Source organism: Balaenoptera borealis (genome assembly GCF_965194805.1).
Source record: "Balaenoptera borealis genome assembly, chromosome: 1".
Classification (NCBI taxonomy): Eukaryota; Metazoa; Chordata; class Mammalia; order Artiodactyla; family Balaenopteridae; genus Balaenoptera; species Balaenoptera borealis.
In genome coordinates this window covers 154073791-154100987 of record NC_138860.1, presented here as the reverse complement: position 1 = coordinate 154100987, position 27197 = coordinate 154073791, and the positions used below count along the sequence as shown (strand labels likewise).

The window sequence follows — 27197 nt, the reverse complement described above, 5'->3', positions numbered from 1 at the left end:
TCGTGGAGAACTCAAAAGAAGAATCCTCTTTGCTTTAAAACTAGTTGTCTGGCTGCCCGTGTCTCTATGGGGGGCCGGATGGTTCTCCATCCAGGCAGGAAGTCTGGTCCCCAACCAGCTGGCCTCCGGACCACCTACTCAGCAGATCCCCATGAAGTGATCACACAGAATTGTAATGTGTAATAAGAGCTACCATTCCTGACTCGGAGACAGTGAGCATGTTAAGTACTTACATTCTAATTTAACCTCACAAAAACCCTGGGAAGTTTGTACCATTATCTCTATTCGGTGGATAAGGAGTCTGGGGTCCAGAGAGGTCAAGCAACTTGCCCACAGTTGTGCAGGGCTCAGAAATGGCAGGGCTAAGGTTTGAAACCAGATCTGTATGACTGCAGAACCCCAGGCTCCTAACCACTGAACCATACTGGCTCATACACCTCCAGTCCTGGCCCTTGCCTAAGCCTGGACCAGTTGGCTGTCCTGGCTTCTCTGTAGCTGGGCTGAGAGACTCGACAATCCCCGAGGCAGGTGTGGAAGACGCAGCCTGTGTTGGTGCAGCAGCCGGCTAGACGTCAGATAGCTGCGACCTGGAGCGTGTTTGGGATCGTACCCTCGGCTCTCCTCGGGGGACACTGTGAGAGGCAACCTCGTGACACTTGTGCTGGCATCTGCTGAAGGAACGCTTAAGAGGCCACAGGTCACTCCTCCCAACATGGGACCCTGGGTGAGAGGTCTCCTTAAGAGCTCAGTGCTGGGAAATTCTTTGTGTGGCTTTAGTGTGGCATGGGCTTTTGTTGTAACTAGCACACACAGTAAATAAATGGCAAGCACGTGAAAATAACTGGCCCACCGACACATACACCAGGACGTCATGTGGGACCTCGGGAGATGACTTCTCCCCACACTCCCACCAAGGACACACTGGGAAGAGGGACTCTCTTGACATCCTTACACCCTCTGGTTGTCCCTTAGCTCAGTTCACAGGTCCGGATGGCACACTTTGTCAAAAATCCACTCTGCCCACTTGGGGAGGCAGAAAAGAGAGACTGTGAGCCCTGAAAGACAGCTCCTTCAAGGTGAAGGTCAAGTCCCCACTTTTCTGAAGAGCTCAATAAGTGGTATTTGAATCTGAATCTGTACTGAGGTGTGAGGAGAGGGGAAAGGGGAAGAGGGAGGGAGGGCGGAGGATTGGAGAGGAGAGGAAGAATAGAAAGCCTAGTGGGGCTGCGAGGAGACGGAAGGGGAAGGAGTGCAGAGGCTGCCGGTGCCCCTTTAGTCCTCACCACCACCAGTTAAGGGGCTGGAGCTCTGCGCACCTGCACAAGAGAGTGTAAGCAGAGGACACTGGAATCCAACGCAGATTTGGTGCAAAACGTTTCCACTATTTGTCTTAAGAGAGGAAGGGAACTAATGAGGAAGAAGGAGAGAGAAAGGAGAAGTGGAGGAGAGGGGAGGGGAGACAGGAGGCTGGGGGGAAAGAGAAGACAGCAGGCGGAGGTGAGGGAGGGCACACTAGACACTGTGTGAGTGCCTGTGTCTGTCTGAGAGACAGAGTCCAATAGACTGACAGAGAAGAGAAGCGGGGAAGAGGAGAGAGAGACAGAGACAGAGGGGAGAGGGAAGAAATAGTCGGGAGGGGGGCATGCCCACGCAGGAAGAAAACTGGGAGAGGTGAGTGGATGTGTCCCTCCCTCCTCCCAGCCCAGACAAAGGACTTGGCGGCTTCCCAACCCTCTGCGGGATGAAGCCAGACTCTCAAAGGCAGCCATGCACCCTGGGGGCCAGGAGAGGGCACTTCAACCTCAGACAACAGCAACGGAGCTGGAGCCGCAGCTGGCGGTCACCGCCAGGCCGGCAGATGAGAGGCGGAGGGAGGGGAGGGGAGGAGAGGCGAGCCTCTGGCTCAGGTCTGTGGGTTACTAGCTCTCAGTGGAGCCAGGATCCTGTGCACGTCCCTGCAGACACAGGACGGGCGATGAACTGGTTTGGGTTCCCATTGGCTGCCTCTGCACCAGCCCAGCGCCTCCTCTGGCCCTGCCCTGCCCCGCCCCTACTCTAGTCCAGATTTCTGTCCTGAAGGGCAGGGTGCCTCCAAATTCTCCCCATGGGCCCCCTCCTCCCCTTCATCAAGAATCATCGCTTCCTTGAGTACAGGGAAGACTAATTTTCAAAACCATTTCTTAAATACCCTGCCATCTGCTCTGCACAAGCATTCACAAATTCAGCAGCAGGGAGAGGGGGCCGCCGAGGCACTGAGGTGGAGTGTCACTTGTCTGTGATCACATTAAAAAATAAATAAAAATCATGGCACTTTCCAGTCCTTACCTTCCATAAGGAGAACTTAAGCATGTTACTGTTTCCTCAACACCAGGATTAAGGAGTGCTTACATATATTGTCTCTGAGCACCAAATACCTAACCTTGTCCCACCCTGAGTCTTGGTCTCAGTCCCACATCTTGACCATAGACTGAGACTGATCATTAATGACTTTGTCCTGATAAGAAGTTCTAAACTCTGCACATGAACGCAGATGATGGAGTCTGACTCTATTGGGTTATCTGAGAAATCCAAACACACTTTTAAAAGGATTGCTGCTATTTAAGAATCTCAGGAACCCCTTTAGAATCTTAAGAACCCTTCATGGAAATTTCCATGAAACCTCCAGCCTGCACTGATATCACTGTTTCCTGATGGTCCAGACATTTATTACTTAGATTTCACCCAATTCAGTACTTGACCAGAAACAGTAATAATAACATTCTTATTTATTGAGTGCCTACCACGTTTCAGGTAATTTATTAGGCACCTGAGTTTTTTTTTTTTTTTTATGTTTCTATCTACTTGAAACAACCCTATGAGGTAAGTAGCATAATCATCACTGTTATAGATAGGCAAAGTCGGGCTCAGAGAGCTTAGGTCTCTTGCCCAAGGTCACACAACCAGTAAATAGCAGAGCCAAGATCTGTACCCAGGTCAGCCTGGCTCCAAACGCCAAGCTCTTTTCCTCCTCTTATCAAACAATGGCATCTCTCAGTTACATCTCAGCTATAATTAGGTCCTCAACCATCTGGCTGGTTTCTTCAAAGAAACTGTCCTCTAGTGGGGCAATGAGATTTGGACTTGGTAAAGGAAGAAACAAATCCAAGCTTCTGGGAGGGGACTGCTCCACCATCTACAAACTGTCACCTGAGCAGGCTTCCTCTATTCGACTGTTTCTGCACTTTTGGAGCCGGGAACTGGTTGTGGCTAAAGATAGGCACTCAGGGACAACATGCACCGCCCCCTCCCTTGTTTATGAAGATAGATAATAATACTCATCTGTCTAGACTGCTGGGGGGATCAAACAAGATGATGGCTCTGAATGCACTTTTTACACCAATAAGGGCTGTTCACTTCCTGATGGCCCATTCAGGGCTCAGCATCCTGCAGGTGCTCTCTAAGTATCGTAAATATATTTTGCTTTGAACGGAAATCCAAGCATCCTGTCTCCTCTCTTGTCTCCACTGACTCATGGCAAAATGTGCTTAGACTGAGAGCAGTGGTCCTGACCTCCTGCTCCCTCTAGGTTCCATTTTTCATCCTCCCCATCACAACTCCCACCTCCTGCCTCTCCAGACACATCAACACGCCAGGCATGGCCACAGCTTCAGCTAAGGGCCCTCGCCTCGGACAGGGTTGGCAGCTGCCTCCTCTTCTTGGCAGGACATATATCATCTTGAGGAAAATATTGAAGGATAAGAAACCCCAGACAGACAGCATGTCCCGCCGGGCATGCAGCCTACTGCTTGGGAAGTGAGATTTGAAGTGCTGGCTCCAGATCTTTCTGGAAGAAAGGGAGAGTTGGTGGACCTGTGGCAACTGGGCTGTGCCCACAGTGGGTTAAGAAAATCGTAGGGGTGACTGTGCCCAATACCTAGATGTTCAATAAACGCGAGTTAGACCCAAGCTCAATAGGCCCTTTGAATGAGGCCTGGAGGACGGAGGCCCTTTGTCCAAACCCACCATTTCACAGAAGGGAAAGTGGGATCCAGGGAAGGCTAGTGATTTGCTCAGCATCACACACACAGCAAGTCAGTGGCCAAAACCAGATGAACAAAGTCCAGGGCTCAAGAGTCTCACATCAGCACACGTCCACCTCACAACAACAATGCCAATAAGATAGCCCCAAACCTCTGGTCAGATGTGACGATCTGAGAAACTGAAATTGTTTGTTCCCTCCAGAAATCAGGAAAAGGGGGAACTTCCACTTAATTTCAGAGCCAGTGTCCAGGGAGCACATCCTTTTAAAGATGAAAGGAGCGGGAAGAAGGCAGAGCAGAGGAGTGTGGCTTGGTGAGGTGGTACACATCTATCCGCTGCCCGCTCCTATCTCCCCTGACCGTCCCCCTGGCCTCCCCGCTGCCACGATGCTCTCCCTGCAACGCTGGTTTGCCAGCAGATCATCAGTCCTTCACCAACTGGCTCCCACAGACCTCTCCAGCCTCACTGACTCTCACTCCCCAGCTTGCACCCCAAGGCCCAGACTTGCCCAAAGGAGGGAAGCAGCTCTCCCAGGGCTCCAGACTCTGCACACGCCGCCCTCCCTGCCTTGCCTGCAAGCCCCTTCCAGGCCGGTGCCCTTTCTCACCACCCTCTGCGCCCCCTCTGTCACAACACTGTGCTGCAGACACTCGCCCACCTGTCTGCCCACCGCACAGGAACTTCTCCAGGCAGACACTGTTACCACTCTTCGCTGCATCCCCAGAAGCCAGGCCAGGTCCTGGCGCATAGTAAGTGCTCAGTAAGTGTGGTCTCCATTCTCCCCCACGCAGAGGTTCAAGCTGGAGCTGCCTCCACTGGCTCTCGCTCTGACCTCTAGGGCCGCATAGAACAGATGTACTCCCTCTGCTCCAGGATGACTCTTTAGAAATTGACCAAAGCAAAGAGTCCAGATGTTTTCTTTCCAAGGAGAATATCCCCAATTCCTTGGCCAGTTCCTCACAGGCCACAGTGTTGGGTAGGGTGACCAACCATCCTGCTTTACCCAGGACTGTCCTGGTTTTAGCACCACAAGTCCCCTGTCCCAGGAAACCCCTCAGTCCCAGGCAAACCTGGACACATGGTAAATCAAGTTTTATCTTCCCCTCCCATCCTAGGTCTTCAGAGGCCATGCACCATTTTCTCAATGGCCTGCCTAGCTGGGGGGTAGGCAGAAATGAACCCAGGGCTCCAGGGGTCAGTGACACAACAGGGCAAAGAAAGGCTGGCACCTCCTTGCTCCCAACATTGGCCTCTGTTAATGCAGCCAGTCGGCATCAATTCTGGCAGGAGAACAGTGTGCGGTGGTTGTGCGGGTTGATACATTTGCCTTGTGGGCTAATATGGAGCTTTATAGTGTCAACTAAGATGCCTAAGCCAATTTACCACATAGGGGACCCTGTTCCCCCAAATCAGTACTTCCAAAGCTGCTTTGGTTTTATTTGTTTACTGTAAAGACAGAAAATTTTCAATACCTTTGTTCTCAATATAGCCTAAGCCCTTCAAGTGTTCCAGGCATTCATCCACTCCACAATTACTTATTAAACACCTACAATGGGGCTTCCCTGGTGGCGCAGTGGTTGGGAGTCTGCCTGCCAGTGCAGGGGACACGGGTTCGAGCCCTGGTCTGGGAAGATCCCACATGCCGCGGAGCAACTAGGCCCGTGAGCCACAACTACTGAGCCTGCGCGTCTGGAGCCCGTGCTCCGTAACAAGAGAGGCCGCGATAGTGAGAGGCCCGCGCACCGCGATGAAGAGTGGCCCCCGCTTGCCACAACTAGAGAAAGCCCTCGCACAGAAACGAAGACCCAACGCCGCCAAAAATAATAAATAAATAAACACCTACAATATGGCAGACAGTCCCTCTCGGTGTCCTTTGGGCTGGTCAGAGACCCAAATCTGCAACTGCTTGGAACAGACTTGGGGTAAAGTCCTTCTACTTTGGGGCCTCTCCCCACATTTGTACAATAAGATAATAGATACACAAGTAAGTGTGTATATAAGTGTGCAAGTGAACTTGAATATACACAAACAGGTTCAAATTTCCGAAGAACCAGCCGGCATTTCTCTGACTGTCAGCTCACAGCCATAATCCTGAGACAATATCAACTATTTTTATCAGCAACTTGGTTTCCATGGAGCCTTGCAGCGCTGCTAGTGAAGGTTGACAGTTATCACCATAAAATAAGTTTACAACTTTGTAATTTGTAGCTCTCTGCTGTCAGTAATATTAACAGCATTTCGAATTATGGCTATAAACTTGACAATAGCAGATAAAACCCTTAGAAACCTCATTTTGGGGGGATGTGGGAGGCTGCGGGAAGGTAATGACATTTTGGTTTTCCAGGCCTGGGTAGAAGGTGCGCTTTGATCTGGAGGTGGGAGATGGGAGGGCCAAGGCCGGGTTCACAAAGAGCAAGGCAGCTGAGCTGGGGCACCACAGAGACAGGGTCTGGGTGGCAATACGTCTGGGTGATCAGAGACTACAAACATGTCAAGGCTGGGGGCAGGGGTCACAGACAGTGGGGCTATAGGATGGGCAAGAGCTGGCTGGTGGGTCCCAACCTCTGTGGGGTTTTGTCCTACACGAAAGGAAGGGAAACTGGGCCAACTGTAGAGCAGGGAGGAAAGTAAGACAAAACCTACCAGGCAGAATTGAGAGAGCAGCGCGGGGCATGTTATTGGACTTTTCTGGGCTTGAGTTTCCCTATATGTAAAAGGTACTTATCTCATAAACCCACACACATGTGGTCACCTTATCTTTGATAAAGGAGGCAAGAATATACAATGGAGAAAAGACAGACTCTTCAATAAGTGGAGCTGGGAAAACTGGACAGCTACATGTAAAAGAATGAAACTAGAACACTCCCTAACACCACACACAAAAATAAACTCAAAATGAATTAAAGACCTAAATGTTAAGGCCAGACACTATAAAACTCTTAGAGGAAAACATAGGCAGAATACTTTATGACATAAATCAAAGCAAGATCTTTTTGACCCACCTCCTAGAGAAATGGAAATAAAAACAAAAATAAACAAATGGGACCTAATGAAACTTAAAAGCTTTTGCACAGCAAAGGAACACATAAACAAGAAGAAAAGACAATCCTCAGAATGGGAGAAAATATTTGCAAGCGAAGCAACTGACAGAGGATTAATCTCCAAAATATACAAGCAGCTCATGCAGATCAATATCAAAAAAACAAACAACCCAATCCAAAAATGGGCAGAAGACCTAAAAAGACATTTCTCCAAAGAAGACATACAGATTGCCAACAAACACATGAAAGGATGCTTGACATCACTAATTATTAAGAGAAATGCAAATCAGAACTAAAATGAGGTATCACCTCACACCAGTCAGGATGGCCATCATCAAAAAAATCTATAAATAATGCTGGAGAGGGTGTGGAGAAAAGGGAACCCTCTTGCACTGTTGGTAGGAATGTAAATTGATACAGCCACTATGGAGAACAGTATGGAGGTTCCTTAAAAAACTAAAAATAGAACTACCATATGACCAGCAATCCCACTACTGGGCATATACCCTGAGAAAACCATAATTCAAAAAGAGTCATGTACCACAATGTTCATTGCTGCACTATTTACAATAGCCAGGACATGGAAGCAACCTAAGTGTCCATCGACAGATGAATTGATAAAGAAGATGTGGCACATATATACAATGGAATATTACTCAGCCATAAAAAGAAACAAAATTGAATTATTTGTAGTGAGGTGGATGGACCTAGAGTCTCTCATACAGAGTGAAGTAAGTCAGAAAGAAAAAAACAAATACCATATGCTAACACATATATATGGAATCTAAAAAAAAAAAAAAAAAGCTTCTGAAGAACCTAGGGGCAGGACAGGAATAAAGACACAGACGTAGAGAATGGACTTGAGGACATGGGGAGGGGGAAGGGTAAGGTGGAACAAAGTGAGAGAGTGGCATGGACATATATACACTACCAAATGTAAAATAGATGGCTAGTGGGAAGCAGCCGCATTGCACAGGGAGATCAGCTCGGTGCTTTGTGACCACCTAGAGGGGTGGGATAGGGAGGGTGGGAGGGAGACGCAAGAGGGAGGGGATATGGGGATATATGTATACGTATAACTGATTCACTCTGTTATACAGCAGAAACTAACACAACAATGTATGGCAATTATACTCCAATAAAGATGTTTAAAAAAAAAGGTACTTATCTCAAAGGCCAAAAATCAAATGATCCTTTCTATATCCATCTGTCTGTCTGTCTATCTATCTATCTATCTATCTATCTATCTATCTATCTATCTATCTACCTAATGATTTGGAAATAAACCTGGAGATCATATCATTTCATCTTCTAATCTAAAGATAGGAAAATTTGGACCCAAAGAGAAAGGAACTCCCCAAACCTACATGGCAAGTTGGAGGCAAAGCCAATCCTGTAATGCAGGGAGCCTGACCCATCTCATGAAGTACATCTCAACATTATTACTTTTACCATTACTACTACTACTATTAATCATTCATTCATTCAGCCAGTCATTCAGTCCCGTTTAGTCGTCTGTTCCCAAAACCCTCTTTTTGAAGCATTTTTTTGTTTATGAATCTTAACAAAGGCTTGACCTTGGCCATCACAAATAGGAACTGGGAAGTACCTGGGTATCTTTCCGTGCCACCCAACAGGTCAGACCTGACTGCTTCCTACTCTTCTGTATAAAAAGTGAAGCTTCCTCCCCAAGAAAGAAAACCCAGGCAGTACTCCCCTCCTCCTGCTAACCACCCCAGCACACATACATATTCATACTCGCTGTCCTATTAGTGAGCCAACTAGCAGATGCAGGTGAAGCCTGCTTCCATTTCATTCATTCCTTCATTCATTCACATTCACTGAGTACCAGGCTTTAGCCAGAGAAGTAAAATGATTTAACCAAGGTCACACAGCTTTATGGGGAGGGGAAGGGCAGAAGGCTGTTCTGGAACTGGGATCTTGACTCCCAGCCCAGCATTCTTTTCACCAACTCAAGGGAAAGCCCACCTTGACTGTGCACACCAAGAAAATCCCTTCCTTCCTTATGACTCTACAATAGCTTGTGGAAAAGCCTGTCTGAAGCCCAGGTCTCTCCCCAGAAATTCCGGCCCATAGAACCATCTGCCTACCAAACTTCTCCATTTGTATGTCACATGAGCCCCCTACACTTAACACATCCCAAACAGAGCTCAGAATATCCCCCTCTCCAGCCCCTTTCTCCAATAGTTGTGTTTAAGTGACTGGAGCCACCGTCCGCCGTGTTGTTCAAGTTGAGAAACTGGGCATTTTCCTTGACTTCTTCCTTCACCTCCACACCCAAGCAATCACCCAAAATAGTCAATTCTACCAGTTAGATAATAAAACATGTTATTAAGGTGGAACTGTCTTAGTCTTGGTTTTGCTGAGATCCCAAGTCTGTAGATACCACATTGCAAAGTGAGGTAGGAAACTATCAGGCAGGACTTGCAAAAGGAAACCAGAAAACCAGATTTGCAAACTTTAGCTCTCCTTCAGGCAAGAGGGCCACTGTAGGGTGCAGTGCCCTAACAGAGGTGAACCCCAGATCACCATGGACTGAGGGAGGACCCATGAACAACCGGCCTGAGCACATGCACTTGCCCACGTCAGCGCTCTCCAGCCCCGGGGCAGGTGTGTCTGAGGAGGCCCACAAGGGACTGCCAGGCCCTCTCAGGGAGTACCAGTCACCCAAGACCTTTCCTACACTTTCCTCCTCTCCCTCATCCTGCTCCATCTTGGAGGGGTAAACATCTAGGGTTAGCCAGATGGGGGAAAGGGCTGGAAATCAAGTTGGGGAAATGGGAGTCTCCTCGAGCAGCCTGTCTGAGACAGGCCTGGGCTAGAGGATGTGGAAGGTTTTACTTTGAAGAGGTTCAATGGCTTTGATTGGACGAGACACAGTCATTGCTGAACTGAGACTGTTTGGTGACCAGAATTAATTAGAAAGCTTTTAATTTCCTGAGAGTGATTAGAAAGTCATGGGGTCTGTAAGAGCTTTTATATCTCTAGATCTAGATGTAGAATCCATACGCATCTATGTGCAGGGTCAATGGGAGACAAAAACTATTTTATAATTGTACGCTGTGAGTGTTTCCTGTTTAATGTACCTGTTACATAGCTCACAAATCTTTCTCCTTCTATTCATGGTCTGTTTCTGCCTATATTTATTTATTACCTGCTGTTTCTGGCCCAGCTCCAACTTCCTTCCAATACTCTGGACGCACATCCTCTCGCTGGCATCGGGGCTTTCTCCTGTATGTCTCCCTCTACCAGGAAGGCGGCTCTACCCTGCTTCTGCTGCCTGCATCCCATCCACCCTGGAGGCCTGAGCCCTAGTCACTCCTCCTCCAGGAAGTCTTTCCTCCCTCTCCTTCTTCACCGCTCCTGCGGGGTGAGACGGCTCCCATGTGCATCCCCAACTAGCAGAGTTTCCCTCTGCCTGATCATTTATCCCTCTGTGCTGCTGTCTCTACCTTTTCCCCTCCTCTCAAAACTGTCTCCTTCTAGGGCTTCCCTGGTGGCGCAGTGGTTGAGAATCTGCCTGCTGATGCAGGGGACACGGGTTCGAGTCCTGGTCTGGGAAGATCCCACAGGCCGCGAAGCAACTGGGCCCGTGAACCACAATTACTGAGCCTGTGCGTCTGGAGCCTGTGCTCGGCAACAAGAGAGACCGCGATAGTGAGAGGCCCACGCACCGCGATGAAGAGTGGCCCCCACTCGCCGCAACTGGAGAAAGCCCTCGCACAGAAACGAAGACCCAACGCAGCCATAAATAAATAAATTAATTAATTAAAAAAAACAAAAACAAAAAACAAAAAACTGTCTCCTTCTTGAAGGCAGGAACCATGCCTTATTCATCTGCCTATTTCTAGTGTCTAGTGAGTTTTGTGGGATGGATGAGTAAATAAATGGTATCTTCAATGTCTGCTGTATGTTTCAGAGGACCCAGTATGAGGCACATAGTGGGCTCTGAACTGAGACCAAGATAACTAACTGAGTTCTAAAGCTCTGCGTTTTGTCTTGGCTACAGCGGCCATTCCCTTCTCCTAGAGCCAGCATTTTCTGATTTCAAGGTGTCCACATCTATAAGTGTGTGTGGAAAACAGTCTGCTTAGGACCCAAGGTCTCTGTTTCCAATGTTTTTCTCATCCATTATGTCAAAGAGCTATTTCCTTTTGGCTTGTAACCAGACCATAAACAAAGGCCAGAGAAGCTCTGGGTTATTTTATGATTCCAGTTTAGCCTTTCTCTCTCTCTCTTTTTTTTTAAATTGTTTGAACAGAGCATATTTATTACTTGGCAGGCCAGTAAAATGTAAATAAGGTTTGCTGAAGAATGGTCCAAAATTCTCAGGAATTTATCGTTTCACAACAACAACAGAAACAACAAACCACAGGAAGGAAAGGCAAGGGAACTAGTATTTAATGGCACTGAGTATGTGCCCAGTCATTTATCCGCTTTCTCCCACGTAACCCTCCAAACAACACTGTGAAGTAAGTAATCATTATCTGCACTTTCCTGATGAAGAAACTGAGGTTAAATAACTGGGTTAGGGTCCTCAGCTAGAATGACAGAAAGCAGAGCTCACACCCGCGCCTCTGATCAGAGCTGTATTCTTGCTACAACCTGGACAGAGACCACCAGCCAGGGCAGCAGCCTCTGAGGATGGCTTCATTTAGATCCTGTTGAAAGTTAGAAGTCTTCCTCCCAGAAAATGAACTCCACATCTTTACTCACAGTTTTGCATAAATTTTAGACAGTTCGTAGGCTCTTCTTGAAGCCCATCCATAAAGCCCTCGATTAAGAACCCTTTAACTACAAGAATGAAAATAGCTATCGGCTTGGCTTGATCAATTGTCCAGGACACTTCTGTGCTGATTTTCCCTATTGGACTGAAACTCATGCTCATGGGGTCACTCAGTCTTAAGACTCATACATAACACAACTGTGGATTCTTGATATCATAAATTCATCTAAACAGGGAATTATAAAATTTTAAATTTTAGAATCAGAAAAATCTTAGAGTATCAGAGCTGGAAGGAACCAGAATACAGACAAATCCACACATAGTTTCATTCTGCAGCTCTGACAGGTAGGAAGTATCAGACACTGAGCCTAAGAGAAGGGACAGGGCCTGCTTGAGGCTACCCAGTAATGGTGACGGAATCAGGATTCAAACCCCTGGTTGCTGGATTCAAACCCCCGGTTGCTGGATTCAAAGACAGATCATCGGGTTGAAGATTCAACCAGTGGAAGGAAAGTCATGCAGTCTGCATGGGGATGAGAAAAGTGGTGACAGAGGAACATTTGTTGAGTTCCTATCAGGTGCCAGGCAGTGCAAGGGGATTGGAGACATATTGCATCTTTTCGCTACCCTGATAAGCCTGCAAAGTGAGTAGTATTATTTTTGTTTTACAAATGGGGGAACAGGCTCAGAGTGGTGAGATAACCAGCCCAAGGTCACACAGCTAGGGAAGCATCAGTGTCCATGGCTATATTACCCTGATGTAGTGGGGAGGAGAGCCAGAGAGCAAGACCCTGGTAATGTTTAGCTGGTGCTTTTCCAGGGAGAAAAATTAAACTGACAGATACATATGTTCTGGAAGGTGAGGAGGTGGACACTCTTGTGGGCCTTGGTGAACTATCTCTCAGGATTCCCCACCTCCCCTAGCCCTTCTCTGGTCTTCCTCTCACCCAGCATCCTCTGGATAGCTAATCTGGCCTTCATGGACCCTGATGCTGGGAAGGGCATACTCTGGATGACAGACATAAAACCCCTCATCGTGGGAACTGCACATACCCACTCGCTGTGTGAACCACATGGCGTTCTGAGGTCCAGGTCCTCCGTTACGGTGACCCCACCAAGATCTTTTGCCCCGCGAACCCTACCAACACAGCCCCTGGCCTTTTGCTCTAACAGCCCTGACTACCTTCTTTAACATAAATGCGGGTCCTCATTCATAGTCACGTAAACCTTTTCGATGTTTTAACCAATAGCCGCTTAATATTTAAAGCTTACGGTGCACACTCATGTATACTGTTTCATTTAATCTCCTTGCAGCTCAATGAGGTTGAGTATTACTAGGTCCTCCTCTTACAGACAAGGACACTGAGGCACAGTGAGGCTATATAACTTGCCCATGGTGACACATCCTGTAAATGGCTGAGCCCGGATTCAAATCCAGATTTGTCTCAATTGAAAGTCTGCTCTCTTTTCATGAATATTATTCCCACAGCAGGGGTTAAGAAAGCAGGAAGGTTCCTGGTGCCTTTGTGAAGGTGACGAAGCTTTCCTCAGGGAGGCTGGAGGATTGCTGAAGGGTGGGAAGATGTCGGTGCTGTCATCAGATCCAGGTCTCCTGACTCCCAGTCTAGAGGACACTTCCTCCCAGACCATATTGCCATTCCTATCAGACCATGTAATTTCTTTTTCTGATTGGGACACAGAGTCAGCAGCCAACAAAGATCACAATCTGTCTGCCTGAAATCTCCCTCTGCTAGGAGAGGTTTTTTTTTTTTTTTTTTTTTTTAATGCATTTCAAACAAGAACCAGGTTAAATCACACTCATGTGTGTTGAACTGGCCTGCACTTCCCTGGAGAAACTCCAGATTTCTCTTCTTTTCCCCTAGATGACAGATAAGACGGGGTGACCCAACAGCACCGCGGCCTGCCCAGCTCCTGCGCAGCCTTGCTACCCATCACCCTTAAGCCCTTCCAAACGCTGGCTTCTCGTCCCCACCGACATCCCCATCCACTCACTCCCCAAGTCTTCTCAGTGCCACATTCTAAATATTCCACAGCACCGCCCAAGTCTAGGCTTGAGTCATTTCCCACCTGGATTGTCATAACGGCCTCCTAGTGTGGCTCTGTCTGCAGCCTTGGCCCCTCCAATCTAACCTTCCCACTGCAGCCAGAGGGGCTCCCCGCTGCTCTTTAAAGCCCTTCTACTGCTCTCCATTGCCTTCATAGTCCTTACCGCTTAAATTCCTAACGGGCTGCCATTTTGGTCTCATCTCCTGCATCTGAAGTCCTTCAGCCATACCCGACCCCTTACAGCTCTGACAGTCTACCTTCCTTCCTCCCCTTTCTGTCTGCAACGCCCTCCCTACAACGACCCACCCCAAGCAATCTGCCTAATCTCTACTCACTCTTAAAAACTCAGCTTAGATGTCTCTTCCGCTGGGAAGCCTTCCCTGACTTCCCGAAACTGTGTTTGAGTCTCCTCTTACCCCCATATGCAGACATTTTTGTCTTCAGTATGTTCCCTGCTATACATCCCCTGTGCCTAGAACTTTACCTGGCTTATGGCAGACCCTCAATATATATATTTAAATGAACATTTCCCATGGCTCTCTGGAATTCCTGCACCACAGAACTTACCCCACAGATTATAGCTGCCTCTTTCCTTTTCCGGCTCCCCAAGTAGACCAAAAGCTCAGTGAGTCAGGGACCACGCCTTCTTGGTCCGTATTTTACCCCAGTGCCTAGCAGGATTCTTGGCATGTGCTAATGGTGTACTTACTTTTGATGACTGAGGATTGGGTGTTGAGGAGAGGACACCCTGGGCCTGGGCCAAGGGAGCGGCCTTCTACTGAGAGAAACATTTGCTTCTAACACAAAAGCATGTTGGAGGTGCTGAGATAGGGTAGGAGAACCCATCAAACTGGACATCAGAAATCAGCCACAAACTAAGTGCAGGCCACACCTGGAGGGACCCTTATCTCATTGAGGTAAGGCTCACATGTGGGATGCCTTTGGTGCGCATGCTCAAACTCTTCTTTCAGACAACTCCCTCTATCTCCTTTGCCACCACATCAGGGGTGAGCTAGGCAGGGGCAGCACAGAATGTGCGTATGCGTGGAGCACAGGAGTTAGCGGATCCTGGGGAAGCAACGGGCCGTACACCATCGTGTGTGTGTGCGTGTGTGTGTGTGTGTGTGTCTGTGTGTGTGTGTGTGTGTGGCACATAGAGATGGCCAGGACTTTGGAAACCAAGGGTCCTCTGCTGCAGAGCAGAGCCTACTCCATTGGCCGGTGAGCCAGGTAGTTATTAAAGCAGACTTCAAGGTGACTGTCCCAGTCTTGGTGACTGGGTGGGGACTCTCCCTCAGTTCTTACCACAATCTCTCCAGTGAGGTACTGGATCTGAAACACTGGTCTAACACCTTGTCTGACTACTGCTTGCCCCTCCCTCTGAGGCCATCACCCTGCCCCCATGTTCCCAGCTAGGTTACTGGACCCCCCAGAGCCACGAGGGTGCAACCGACTGTGTGGACTAGTGCTAAGTCATGTCTCGACCAGAAAGGAAGTTTTCCTGCACAGAGTGTGGTAAGAACTCCACAAACACTCCCCAAGGGTTGAATCAAGGCTGAAAGGAGCACTTCCACTTCTGGGGAGAGAGAGTTTGTATATAGAGAGTTAATATTATCCTTTCCCTTTCTTTTCCATCAACTATAATTCTTTCCCTGAGAAAACTAAAAGTGTTCAGAAAGGAGAAATGGGTCAATCCAAAAACAAAAAGTAAAGAAAAGCAGAAACTGTCACAATCTGTCACAACCCTTATGTACTGACCTTGAAATGAAAATCAATACTCAGGAAACTAGAATTACTAAATAGTCCCTAAAAAATCAAGCAAGCTAGAAAGCGACCTCTAATTTCATCATGACAGGCTTGGGGGTTCTCGGGGACATTTTATGAGGAAGCCAAGAGGAAAAGCGAGTTGGCAAAGGAAACGCAAAGGCAGAGAGAAAGATGCACAGAGGATGAGCAGGAAGGCGGGGAAGATGGAGGGAGGCTAAGGGGAGAGAGAGAGGAAAGGATGGTGGGGAAAGGAGAGAAGATGGAGGAGGGGAGGGAGGAACACATCACATGAAGTAAGGAGAGAAAAACACAAGGCGGGAGTTGGGGGGAGAGACAGAAGGAGAGGGGGATGGGGACTTCCCTGGTGGCGCAGTGGTTAAGAATCCGCCTGCCAATGCAGGGCACACGGGTTCGAGCCCTGGTCCGGGAAGATCCCACATGCTGCAGAGGAACTAAGTCCGTGCACCACAACTACTGAACCTGCGCTCTAGAGCCTGTGAGCCACAACTACTAGCCTGCATGCCACAACTATGGAAACCTGCGCACCTAGAGCCCATGCTCCGCAACAAAGAGAAGCCACTGCAATGAGAAGCCTGCTCACCGCTACGAAGAGTAGTCCCCGCTCACCACAACTAGAGGAAGCCCACGCACAGCAACGAAGACCCAACGCAGCCAAAAATAAATAAATAAATAAATTTTTAAAAAAAGTAGAGGGGACAAGGCAGGTACAGACAAGCAAAAGGCAAAGTAGTGCACAGAGGGAAGACAAAGGGTGGGAGCAGGAGCACGGAGAGATGGAAGTCTGCTCTGTAGACCAGACTTATGGTTGCCAAGAGGGAGGGGGAGAAGGAGAGGGAGGGACTGGGAGTTTGGGGTTAATAGATGAAAACTATTACATTTAGAATGGATAAACAGAAAGGTCCTACTGTATAGCACAGGGAACTATATCCAGTCTCCTGGGATAAACCATAATGGAAAAGAATATAAAGAAAAGAATGTGTATATGTGTATAACTGAGTCACTTTGCTGTACAGCAGAGATTGGCACACCATTGTAAATCAACTATACTCCAATAAAAAATTAAAAAAAAAAAAAGAGAGAGAGAGAGAGACATGTTCAGGGTGAGAAGGAGGAGCCAAGACTGTCGAAGTCTTCCTTAGCAGCCCCGGGATGAGCATCTGGCCTGTGTACTTACATACTTTAGATGATGGAAGACTCACTCCTTTGTGAGGGGACAGAGGGGAGAGAGAGATGGGAACAGCACAGATATGGGTAGGCCATGGGTCCAAGTGCCCGAGGAAGACTTGAGGCATAGCAGAGGCAGATGGAGGGGGGTGTCCCTTAGGAGGGCAGCGAGCAAACAGGACAATCCAGAGGTGACACCAGCAGAACCAGCCATGTCCATCCTCACCCCAGAGTCTCAGCCCTCACCTGAGTTGGAGACCAAATTCCTGACCTGCTTGGTAAATCCTGGCAGACTTGGGTACTTTCAGCTGCGAAGGATACAGGCTTCCTCCGTGTAGGGCACAGCGGCTGTGGTGCCGCCGATGATGTAGCTGTAGAAGGAAACCTCGAGGGTGTAGCAATACGAAGTGTGGTCCAGCAGCCCACCGAGGAAGCGACGGCCAGTTCCTGCTTTCACGGCATCTCGGTTAAAGGATGTGCTGGACTGTGAAAGACAAAGAAGGGAGGAGAGAATCAGGGCTGGACACCTGCTGGCTATGGGACCTTGAGCGAGCACCTCTGGATCTCAGCTTCCTCATCTGAAAAGTGGGATGTGAATCCCACTTTGCAAGATTATTATAAGGATGGATTAAATAGACAAGCAATTAAATGAAAGCACCCAGCACAGTTCTTAGGGCATAGTAACTGCCATTTAACAAAGATTTGTGGAAGTTTGAATGGGGACAGATGGAGCAAGGAAAAGTAGACAGAGAATAAGAATGATATTATGATAATCAAGACTGAAATTTGGGCACTGCTTTCAACTTTATGATATTGTTTCCCATATAGTATCTCATTTAGGCTTCACCCCCTCGACAGGGGTGTCGTAATGTTTCCCCTCTAAGGTGAGGAAATGGAAGTTCATAGTAAGTGACACAGATCTGGACCAGGACTAAGTGACTCCAGACACCCCAATCCTCCTTCACAAAGCTCCCCCTCCGTTAGGGACAGCTGAACTCGTGCTCAGTGTCACCAGAGCACAGGGATCACGGCTCTTCTTTACTTGGGTGTCTACTACCCCCATCACAGTGGATAGAGAGGAAAGAGCCAGCAAGTCTGCATTTCAAGTCCTCTCTTCAAAAGTGTGTGAGATGTTAGGCAACTAGCCTTATTGGTCTGAGCCTCAGTTTCCTCATCTGTAAAGTGTTGGTAAAAATCGCATCTCTTTTACAGAGCTGTGAGGGTCAGTTCACTTGTGGTTAGAAGGGCTTTCTATGCTAACCCATGGAAATCGCAGTAAATGAAGAGCCTGGTTTTAATAAGAGAAGGCATGTCCTGTTCAGCAGAATATAACGGAAGAAGGAAAAGGGGGTGGGGAGGAAGAGGGAGAAAGAAAACAGCAGAACAAGACAGATATAGAGACACTGAAAGAAAGAGAGCTGTGTGTATGTATGTGTGCGCACATTTTGACGTAAAGGAAAGGATCAGAAAATTAGAGTGTCAGATCAGAAAGGACTGTTGAAGTTGAAGCTCATGTAGTGAAATCCAACTCTCTCATTCTAGAGTTGGGTACTGAGGGTCGGAGAAGAGGGGAGACAGAGGCTGGACTAGGATAGATGACCTTGACCCAAGCCCTAAGCTCTTAAGGAGGCTGCAATGCAGGAACTCCATCAGGCAAGGCCACAAATAAAGCTCCTAGACTACACTCTTTTTGTAGACCCTGGAAACCTCACCCCTGTGAGGGTCTCTGAAGTCTGTGGCCCAGCCTCCTGGAGAATCACAGTCTCCCAGGGTCTCTTCCAGAAGATCACACTCTGCTCTGAAACTGGAGTGGTTTCAAAAAGACAAGCGTTGGCCATCCTCCAGAGATTTCCACAGAAATAAGCATATGGCTGTTTTCATCCCCGAGCTACTAATGAGGAGCCATCTCATTCTACCTGTTTCAAATGCTGAGGGACCTTGCCCTAGATACCCAACTTCTCTGGGCTTTAAGTGTCTCTTGGGTATAAAGTGTTGGATTGGGCTAAATAATCTCCCAGTTCCTTTCCTGGTGGGGCATTCCAAGATTCTGAGATTCAAAGTGCATCTTACCTCATGGAGAAATTCATCCTCTCTCCACTAATGTCTAGGCCTGAAGCAACGAGCAGGCATGTTTTCAGCTCATCAACTTCAAAAATTGCCATGCCATTTGTGGGCCTCTCCCCCTCTGGCCACACGGAAATAACAGGCCTCAGAGATTTCGTATCAAAACAAAGAAAAATGTGCAAAAACTCTTTCCCAAGTTTGCTTCCACCACAGGCTGATTCCCCTCCTTATCTTCCCTGCCATTTCTCAATATTACTTTTTGCTGCAAATTATTCTATCTGCCAGTCCACAGCCTCTCCGGTCCTTCCTGGCGTGTAAGGGGGTAGTAACAACAGTCTCTGGAGTCTGTTGAGATCTTTACTGCCTGCAAAGTACTTTCATATCTATTACTGCATCTGTCCTCCCAGGAAGTTATGAGGCAGGCAAGACAAAAAAATTATCACCCACAAATTACTGACAAAGAAATTGGGGCCCAGAAAGGGCTATGGAGGAAGAGGATGGTGGACATATGACCCCCGTCAGCAGACATGTTAGGTTCCTTCTAAGAGAACGAAGGCCAAAGGTCTGTGAAAGCAGACCCTGGGCCGGGGCCTGGCGCTGGGAGATGCTCAGTGAGTTTCTTCTCTTGTTAACGCTGGAATCAGATCAGCGAAACAAATGCCAGCTCCTCAGACAAACCAAGCGCTGTCTTTTCAGAGAGTCTCCCTCCCTGATGGGTGATCAGGGGCTTGCAGGTACGGGCAGAGCTTGTTTACCTGTATCTTTATCACCCACGCAAGACCCAGCGCAGAGTAGGTGTTCTGTGAAGGTTAAACCAAACTGAAGTGAGTGAGGCGAAAGACAGGGAGGCGATGGGAGGTGGGGGGCGGCTTGGGGAGGGAAGCTGGGGCTGCCTGACAGAGAACTCTCCACTCACGTAGGAGAAGTCCTCGGCATTCTGACAGAGGAGCTTGGGGAAGACGGCCTGCCTCTGGAACCGTTCCTCATCTTCAAAGATGTTGCCATACATGAAGCCATTCATCATGGTGGAGTGGGCGTGGATGTCAATATAAAACTCCAGGCTTGTTTTCTGTTGAGAGAAAGGATAACAAATGAGACATCGGGGCCACTGAGTTTGCCTTAAACACACACACACACACACACACACACACACACACACACACACACACATTTCCTTGTGAGCTAGCTCTATGTCTCCTCAGATGTAGCAACTATCTGCAATGTGATTGGAGGGGTTGAGAGTAGCAAGGATCAATTTCTCCTTACTTCTATTTTTTTAATAAATTTATTTATTTTTAAATTTTTGGCTGTGTTGGGTCTTTGTTGCCGCGTATGGGCTTTCTCTAGTTGTGGAGAGCTGGGGCTACTCTTCGTTGCAGTGCGTGGACTTCTCATTGCGGTGGCTCCTCTTGTTGTGGAGCACGGGCTCTAAGCGTGCGGGCTTCAGTAGTTGTGGCACGTGGGCTCAGTAGTTGTGGCACGTGGGCTCTAGAGCTCAGGCTCAGTAGTTGTGGCGCACGGGCCCAGTTGCTCCACGGCATGTGGGATCTTCCCAGACCGGGGCTCGAACCTGTGTCCCCTGCATTGGCAGGCGGATTCTTAAGCACTGTGCCACCAGGGAAATCCCTCTCCTTACTTTTAACACCATCCGCCTTCAGGGTCTCAGAGCACCACCATTAGCAGCCGTCTTTAGAGGCCTTCTGAAGTAATGCTACCTACCCAGAACAGTTAATACATTCATGACTAAAGGCATTAGCAGAATTTGTTACTCTGATTGATGAGAAACACCTTCAGGTGACATAATTGTATTTAAATTGGGCCTGCTAAATGGTTTTGCCCCAAGTGGGTCATTTCTAGCTGAGGGAATCTGGGGTAAATCATGTACCCGCTTGTAAATTTTTATTTGAAAAATGGGTATTTTAATCCCAACCTCAGAGAGTTAGAGTGGGAATCCAACTCAGCGATAATCATTACTATCATTTACTGCATAGTTAATGCATGCCAGACACCATTCTGGGGGCTTTACATAGGACATCTTAGTTCATTCCTTTATTTAACCTCATTTCATGATGGCACACCTACTCTTCAATAATACATAGTGTATGGGAACAAATAACCTTGTTGTCTATAAAGGTAATTGTGACTCGTCTTTCTCTGCTCTCTGCTCACATGTATTTAAGGCACTCCCTAGCTTGATGTAATGTTATTTGTTAACCTTCTCGACTATGAGCTCCCCGAAGGTAGGGGGATTGTCTGGAAAGCGGCCAGTGCCTGTCCGTGAAGGACGCTCGGTAGCCAGATGCAGAATGAATGAATAAACCACCCAGAGGGATCATTCCAGACACTGCAATAGACTGCCAGGAATGGGGGAGTTTTCAGGCCCTTAGAACTTCAATGTCCCTCAAATCTGACTTTCTCTTCCTATATATCTGTCCTTTCTGAGAGTAACGTGGGAATAACTGGGGCTGAAACCCAGGTCTCCTGACCCTTGACACAGTTAATGTATCACCGTTAACGGGTAACACTAGAAACAGTCAAGGCAAGACCTGGCCACCTTTCCATCTGCTTTCTAGCCTGTAGTCCTGGGAAAGAAGAAAAATCCAGGCTTAGAAGAATTCTCCCTCCTTGGGACACTTTCAAACGAAGTTAAGACCAAATGAAAACCATGTTGCTTCTAGAATGTGGGCCTCATGACTGTCATTTCATTTGTCTCAGACTTGGAGTGAAAAATCATGTCTTGCTGAGCTCCCAGTTCTCTGGGTGGCGTAAGCTGCCTTCTGAGAGATACAAGATGCAGAGCTCTGTGTGATATTAAACTCATCATTTTCAGCTTTGGAGGTGGAATATGCAGTGAATCAACAGGAGCCCTATAAAAGTCATCTTTGTAATTTTATTTTCTTCAATTGTCTGTCTTTTCCTCTGAGCTTTTGATGAGCTGCAGAGGAAAGGAGGTGGTAGAGAGATGACTTAAGAAATGGGTAAGGAAAAACTGCAGCTTATATCTCTGGATGTGGGAGCTATTAGAAACCAGTTTCTCTGACATTTCCCAGATCAGCTCGGAGTGGGGAAGTTTCCTGCTTAAGGTCAGCCAGCAAGTTAGTGAAGGAATAAGAATTAGAACCTGATGTGTATAAAATTGATGAGTGATTAAAAAAAAATAATTAAAAAAAAAATAAAGAGAATAAAAAAAAAAAAGAATTAGAACCTGGCTCCTCCGAAAACCAGTCTGGAGTGGCTTCCACTGCCCCATCCTGACACCTGGCACCTAATGTGATTTTACTTTAAATAACCGTAAAGTGAATTATATTGATTGATTTACATGGTTCAAAAATCAGTAAGATATGAAAGAATTTACAATGAACAATATCCCTTCTACCCCTGTCCTCCAGGCACCCAGGCAAACTCCCCAGAGGCATTTCACATTACCAGTTTCTCATACAAACTTCCAGAGATCATTTACACACCAACAAGTAAATATTCCTCCCCCGACCCCCTTTGCCCCAACGCACACAAAAGGTAGCACACTAAAAACACGTCATTTGGGGAATTCCCTGGCAGGCCAGTGGTTAGGACTCTGTGCTTTTCACTGCCGAGGGCCTGGTTTCAGTCCCTGCTTGGGGAACTTAGATCCTGCAAGCCGCGTGGGATAAAAACACAATCAAAAATAAAAATAAAAAATAAAAACACAATTTTTGGATCAACTTTTTTTCCTCTCAACATATCTTAGAGATAATTCTTTCTCAGTACATGGTTACCTCATTTTTTTAAACAGTCATATATAAACTAGCCAGTTCCCCACTGACAGACATTTGTTTCCAACCTTCTCTTACAAAGTCTTAGTGATTGACTCTGTATAAACACCATTTCACACATATACAATTATATGTAGGATAAATTCCTAGAAGTAGAATTTCTGGGTCCTATGTGCATTTGTGATTCTGATCAACATTGATGAGCTGACCTCCTTAGAAGGACCAGTTTACAATCCTAGCAATGTATAACAGCATCAGTTTCATGATTACCTTGCAAACATGGATGTGATCAAACTCTTTGATACTTTCCAATTTAGTGGTGAAAATGATATCTAAGATTAGTTTTAATCTGAATTTCTTTTAGTATAATTATCTTTTATTGTACGGTTATTATTTTTCACATATTTAGGAACTATTAGCATTTTCTTTTCTATGAATTGTCTGTTCATTTCTGTTGTCCATTTTAAAAATTGGGTTTTAGGGCTTTATTCCTTATTGATTTATAGAAACTATATACTAGAGAAATTAGCCTTTGTGTGTAATATAAAAATATTTTTGCTCAGTTTGTCATTTGTCTTTTGACTTTACATCTGCTAGTACATTTTTTCCATGTGGAAATTTTTAATGCTAACTTTTTAGACAGATTTATCAGTCTTTTGTGGTTTCTGGGTTGAATTGTTTCTTCTATTATTTCTATTGTTTCACTTCTTATATTTAAAGATTTCATTTCAATTTTAATTTACATGGATGTAGGGTGTGAGGTAAGGGTTAAACTTTATTGTCCCATGCCATTTATCAAATTGTGCATCTTTTCCCCACTGACTTGAAAAGCCATCTTTACCATATAACTTTTTTGTATGTATTTGGGTTGATTGTTGGACTTTCTATTCTCTTCTAATCATTTGTCTATTCATGTGTCAGTACTACACAATTTTAATTATGTTAAGTTTATAATGTATGTTAATATTTGGAGGGCTAGTATTACCTCATTATGCTTCTTTTCCCATATTTTCCTGTATTTTCTTGCATATTTTTCTATACAGTCTTTGTAATTAGCTTCTTTAATTTTCCTTGCTCCCCCAATCCTGTCAAGACTCTTATCACTTTGAGGCTTCCAATCCAAGAATATGCTTTGACTTTCCATTTATTCCATTTTCTTCTGGGTACAGCAGAAAGTTTTAAAAGCTTTTTTTTTTTTTTTTCTTCATATAGACCCTGAACATACTTTTTGATGCCAAGGCAGTTTATATTTTTAGTTGTTGTTGTAAACATGATATCTTCCATTAAATCTTCTAACTGGTAGTTCTTTATACATATAAAGGCTCTGATTTTCAATGGTTTAAATATGTACCCAGACACCTCACTAATTCTATTTGTTCTTATAATAATTTCTCATTTTATTTTTTTGAGTTTTCATTTACTTACTTATTCAACCCACTTATTCAACCCCAACCACTGAGTACCTACTATGTGTCATATAGTGTTCTAGGCACTGGGAATATGCACCAGGGAGTGTTCTGGGCACTGGGATATAGCAATGAACACAACAGAAAGCTCCTGATCTCAAGGAATTTACATTCTATGGGAGAGAAAGAAAATAAATCAATTAATAATAATACTAGATGTCAGGAGGTATAAATGCCATGGAAACAAATAAAGCATAGTAAAAGAATAGAAAGTAATAGAGGTTCTGGAAAAACAGAGACTTGAATGGAGTAGGAGATTTAGTCTTGAGGATATCAGGTTAATAATCTTCCCGGTAGAAGGAGAAGTAAATGTACTTGGCATGTTCAAGGAACAGCCAGGAGGTGAGGATGACTGAGGTGAATAAAGGGGGCAGTATTTTCCAGGTTTGCAATCTTATCACATACACTTAGCAATTTTATCTCCTCTTTTCCAGTTTTTATGCTTCTCATTTCTTTTTTGTATCTAACTGCATTGGCTAGTATCTTCAAAACAATGTTAAAGGACTATTTAGTTTCTAAGATCCCCCCCCACTCTGAGAGTCTAGATTCTACCTGGAGTAGAAAAAGATCTAGGGAATTTGCCAGCATAGGGTCTGAGTTTGAAGCCTTAGTTCTTTTTCCTCTTCATTACACATATTCAGCACTATGCTGGAAATGCCAAAGACCACAAATACTAATTTCCTCACCGTCCTGATGATGTTTTGTGTCTAAACTGGCTTTATGGACTTATGTTGGTTCATTAGAATGGAGCAGGGAAGGCAGAGCAGAGTTCCTGCCTCTGGTTCTAATGTAAACATAATCTGTGACCACGAATAAGTAGCAGCTCTTCACTGTGCCTCAATTTCCCCATCTTTAAAAGTGGCTGTTGGATGAGAGAGAAGAGATATGGCTTTCTTAAACTTTTTATGATTTCTTCTCATGCTCAGTTAAAATAAATCCCTCCTTCTCCAAACAGCTTCTTGCTTGGGCCTTGATGTCAGTACTTGTTACTGTACAAGTATACTTGAACACTGTATAGATATACTTGTATACTTGTTACTGTAATCTGGCTGAAAAGTATGTCTGTCTGCCTATGAGCTCTTTGAGGATAGGGACCATGTCTGATTTGAGTTCCATCTCTTTCTTAGTCTACTACAATAGCTTCTGACCTGGTTTTTTTGCTGCTTCAGAGCGACCTTTTAAAATGCAAACAAGGGACTTCCCTGGTGGTCCAGCAGTTAAGACTCCATGCTCCCGATGCAGTGGGCCCGGGTTTGATCCCTGGGTAGGGAACTAGAGCCCACATGCTGCAACTAAGGGCCTGTATGCCGCAACTAAAGATCCCACACACTACAACTAAAAGATCCTGCATGTCACAGCTAAATATCCTGCACACTGCAACGAAGACCCCGCATGCTGCAACAAAGACCCCGCATGCCACAACAAAGACCCAGTGCAGCCAAATAAATATTTTTATTAAAAAAATTGTTTTTATTGGGGTATAGTTGTTTTACAATGTTGTGTTAGTTTCTACTGTACAGCGAAGTGAAGTAGAGTTCCCTGTGCTATACAGCAGGTTCTTATTAGTTATCTATTTTATACCTATTACTGTATATATGTCAATCCCAATCCATCCCAATGCCCTCCTCCCCTGCTTCCTGCTCTTGGTGTCCATACACTTGTTCTCTACATCTGTGCCTCTATTTCTGCATTGCAAACCAGGTCATTTGTACCATTCTTCTAGATTCCACATATATGTGTTATATACGATGTTTGTTTTTCTCTTTCTGACTTATTTCACTCAGTATGACAGTCTCTAGGTCCATCCACGTCTCTTCTACAAATGACTCAATTTCTTTCCTTTTTATGGTTGAGTAATGTTCCACTGTGTACACATAACACATCTTCTTTATCCGTTCTTCAGTCGATGGACATTAAGGTTGCTTCCATGACCTGGCTATTGTAAAGAGTGCTGCAATGAACACTGGGGTGCGTGTGACTTATTGAATCTTGGTTTTCTCTGGGTATATGCCCAGTAGTGGGATTGCTGGGTCATATGGTAATTCTATTTCTACTTTTTAAGGAACCTCCACACTGTTCTCCATAGTGGCTGTATCAATTTACATTCCCACCAACAGTGCAAGAGGGTTCCTTTTTTCTACACACCCTCTCCAGCATTTATTATTTGTAGATTTTCTGATGATGCCCATTCTAACCAGTGTGAGGTGATACCTCATTGTAGTTTTGATTTGCATTTCTCTAATAATGAGTAATGTTGAGCAGCTTCTAATGTGCCTCTTGGCCAGCTGTACGTCTTCTTTGGAGAAATGTCTATTTAGGTCTTCTGCCACTTTTTTGATTGGGTCGTTTGTTTTCTTGATATTAAGTTGCATGAGCTGTTTATATATTTTGGAGATTAATCCTTTGTCCATTGATTTGTTTGCAAATATTTTCTCCCATTCTGAGGGTTGTCTTTTCGTCTTGTTTATAGTTTCCTTTGCTGTGCAAAAGCTTTTAAGTTTCATTAGGTCCCCTTTGTTTATTTTTGGTTTTATATCCATTACTCTAGGAGGTGGGTCAAAAAACATCTTGCTGTGATTTATGTGAAAGAGTGGTCTTCTTATGTTTTCCTCTAAGAGTTTTATAGTGTCCGGTCTTACATTTAGTTCTTTAATCCATATTGAGTTTATTTTTGTGTACGGTGTTAGGGAGTGTTCTAATTTCATTCTTTTACATGTAGCTCTCCAGTTTTCCCAGCCCCACTTATTGAAGAGACTGTCTGTTCTCCATTGTATATCATTGCCTCTTTGTCAGAGATTAGTTGATCATGGGTGTGTGGGTTTATCTCTGGGCTTTCTATCCTGTTCCATTGATCTATATTTCTGTTTTTGTGTCAGTATCATATTGTCTTGATTACTGTAGCTTTGTAGTAGAGTCTGAAGTCAGGGAGTCTGATTCCTCCAGGTCCGTTTTTCTTTTCTCAAGAGTGCTTTGTCTATTTGGGGTCTTTTGTGTCTCCATACAAATTTTAAGATATTTTTTTCTAGTTCTGTAAAAAAAATGCCATTGGTAATTTGATACGGATTGCATTGAATCTGTATATTGCTTT

At 45.7% G+C, this 27197-nt stretch overlaps 1 protein-coding gene across 1 annotated transcript in view; it reads right to left on the bottom strand.

Moving 5' to 3' along the window:
* The window catches only part of AGBL4 (AGBL carboxypeptidase 4), a 1392661-nt gene that overhangs the window by 47743 nt on the left and 1317721 nt on the right, over nt 1-27197 (bottom strand). The window contains exons 10-11 of the mRNA XM_082372119.1: nt 19808-19960; nt 17149-17311 (exon numbers count right to left, since the gene is read on the bottom strand). Coding sequence (XP_082228245.1) covers nt 17149-17311; nt 19808-19960 — 316 coding nt within the window. The remainder of the gene's footprint in view (nt 1-17148; nt 17312-19807; nt 19961-27197) is intronic.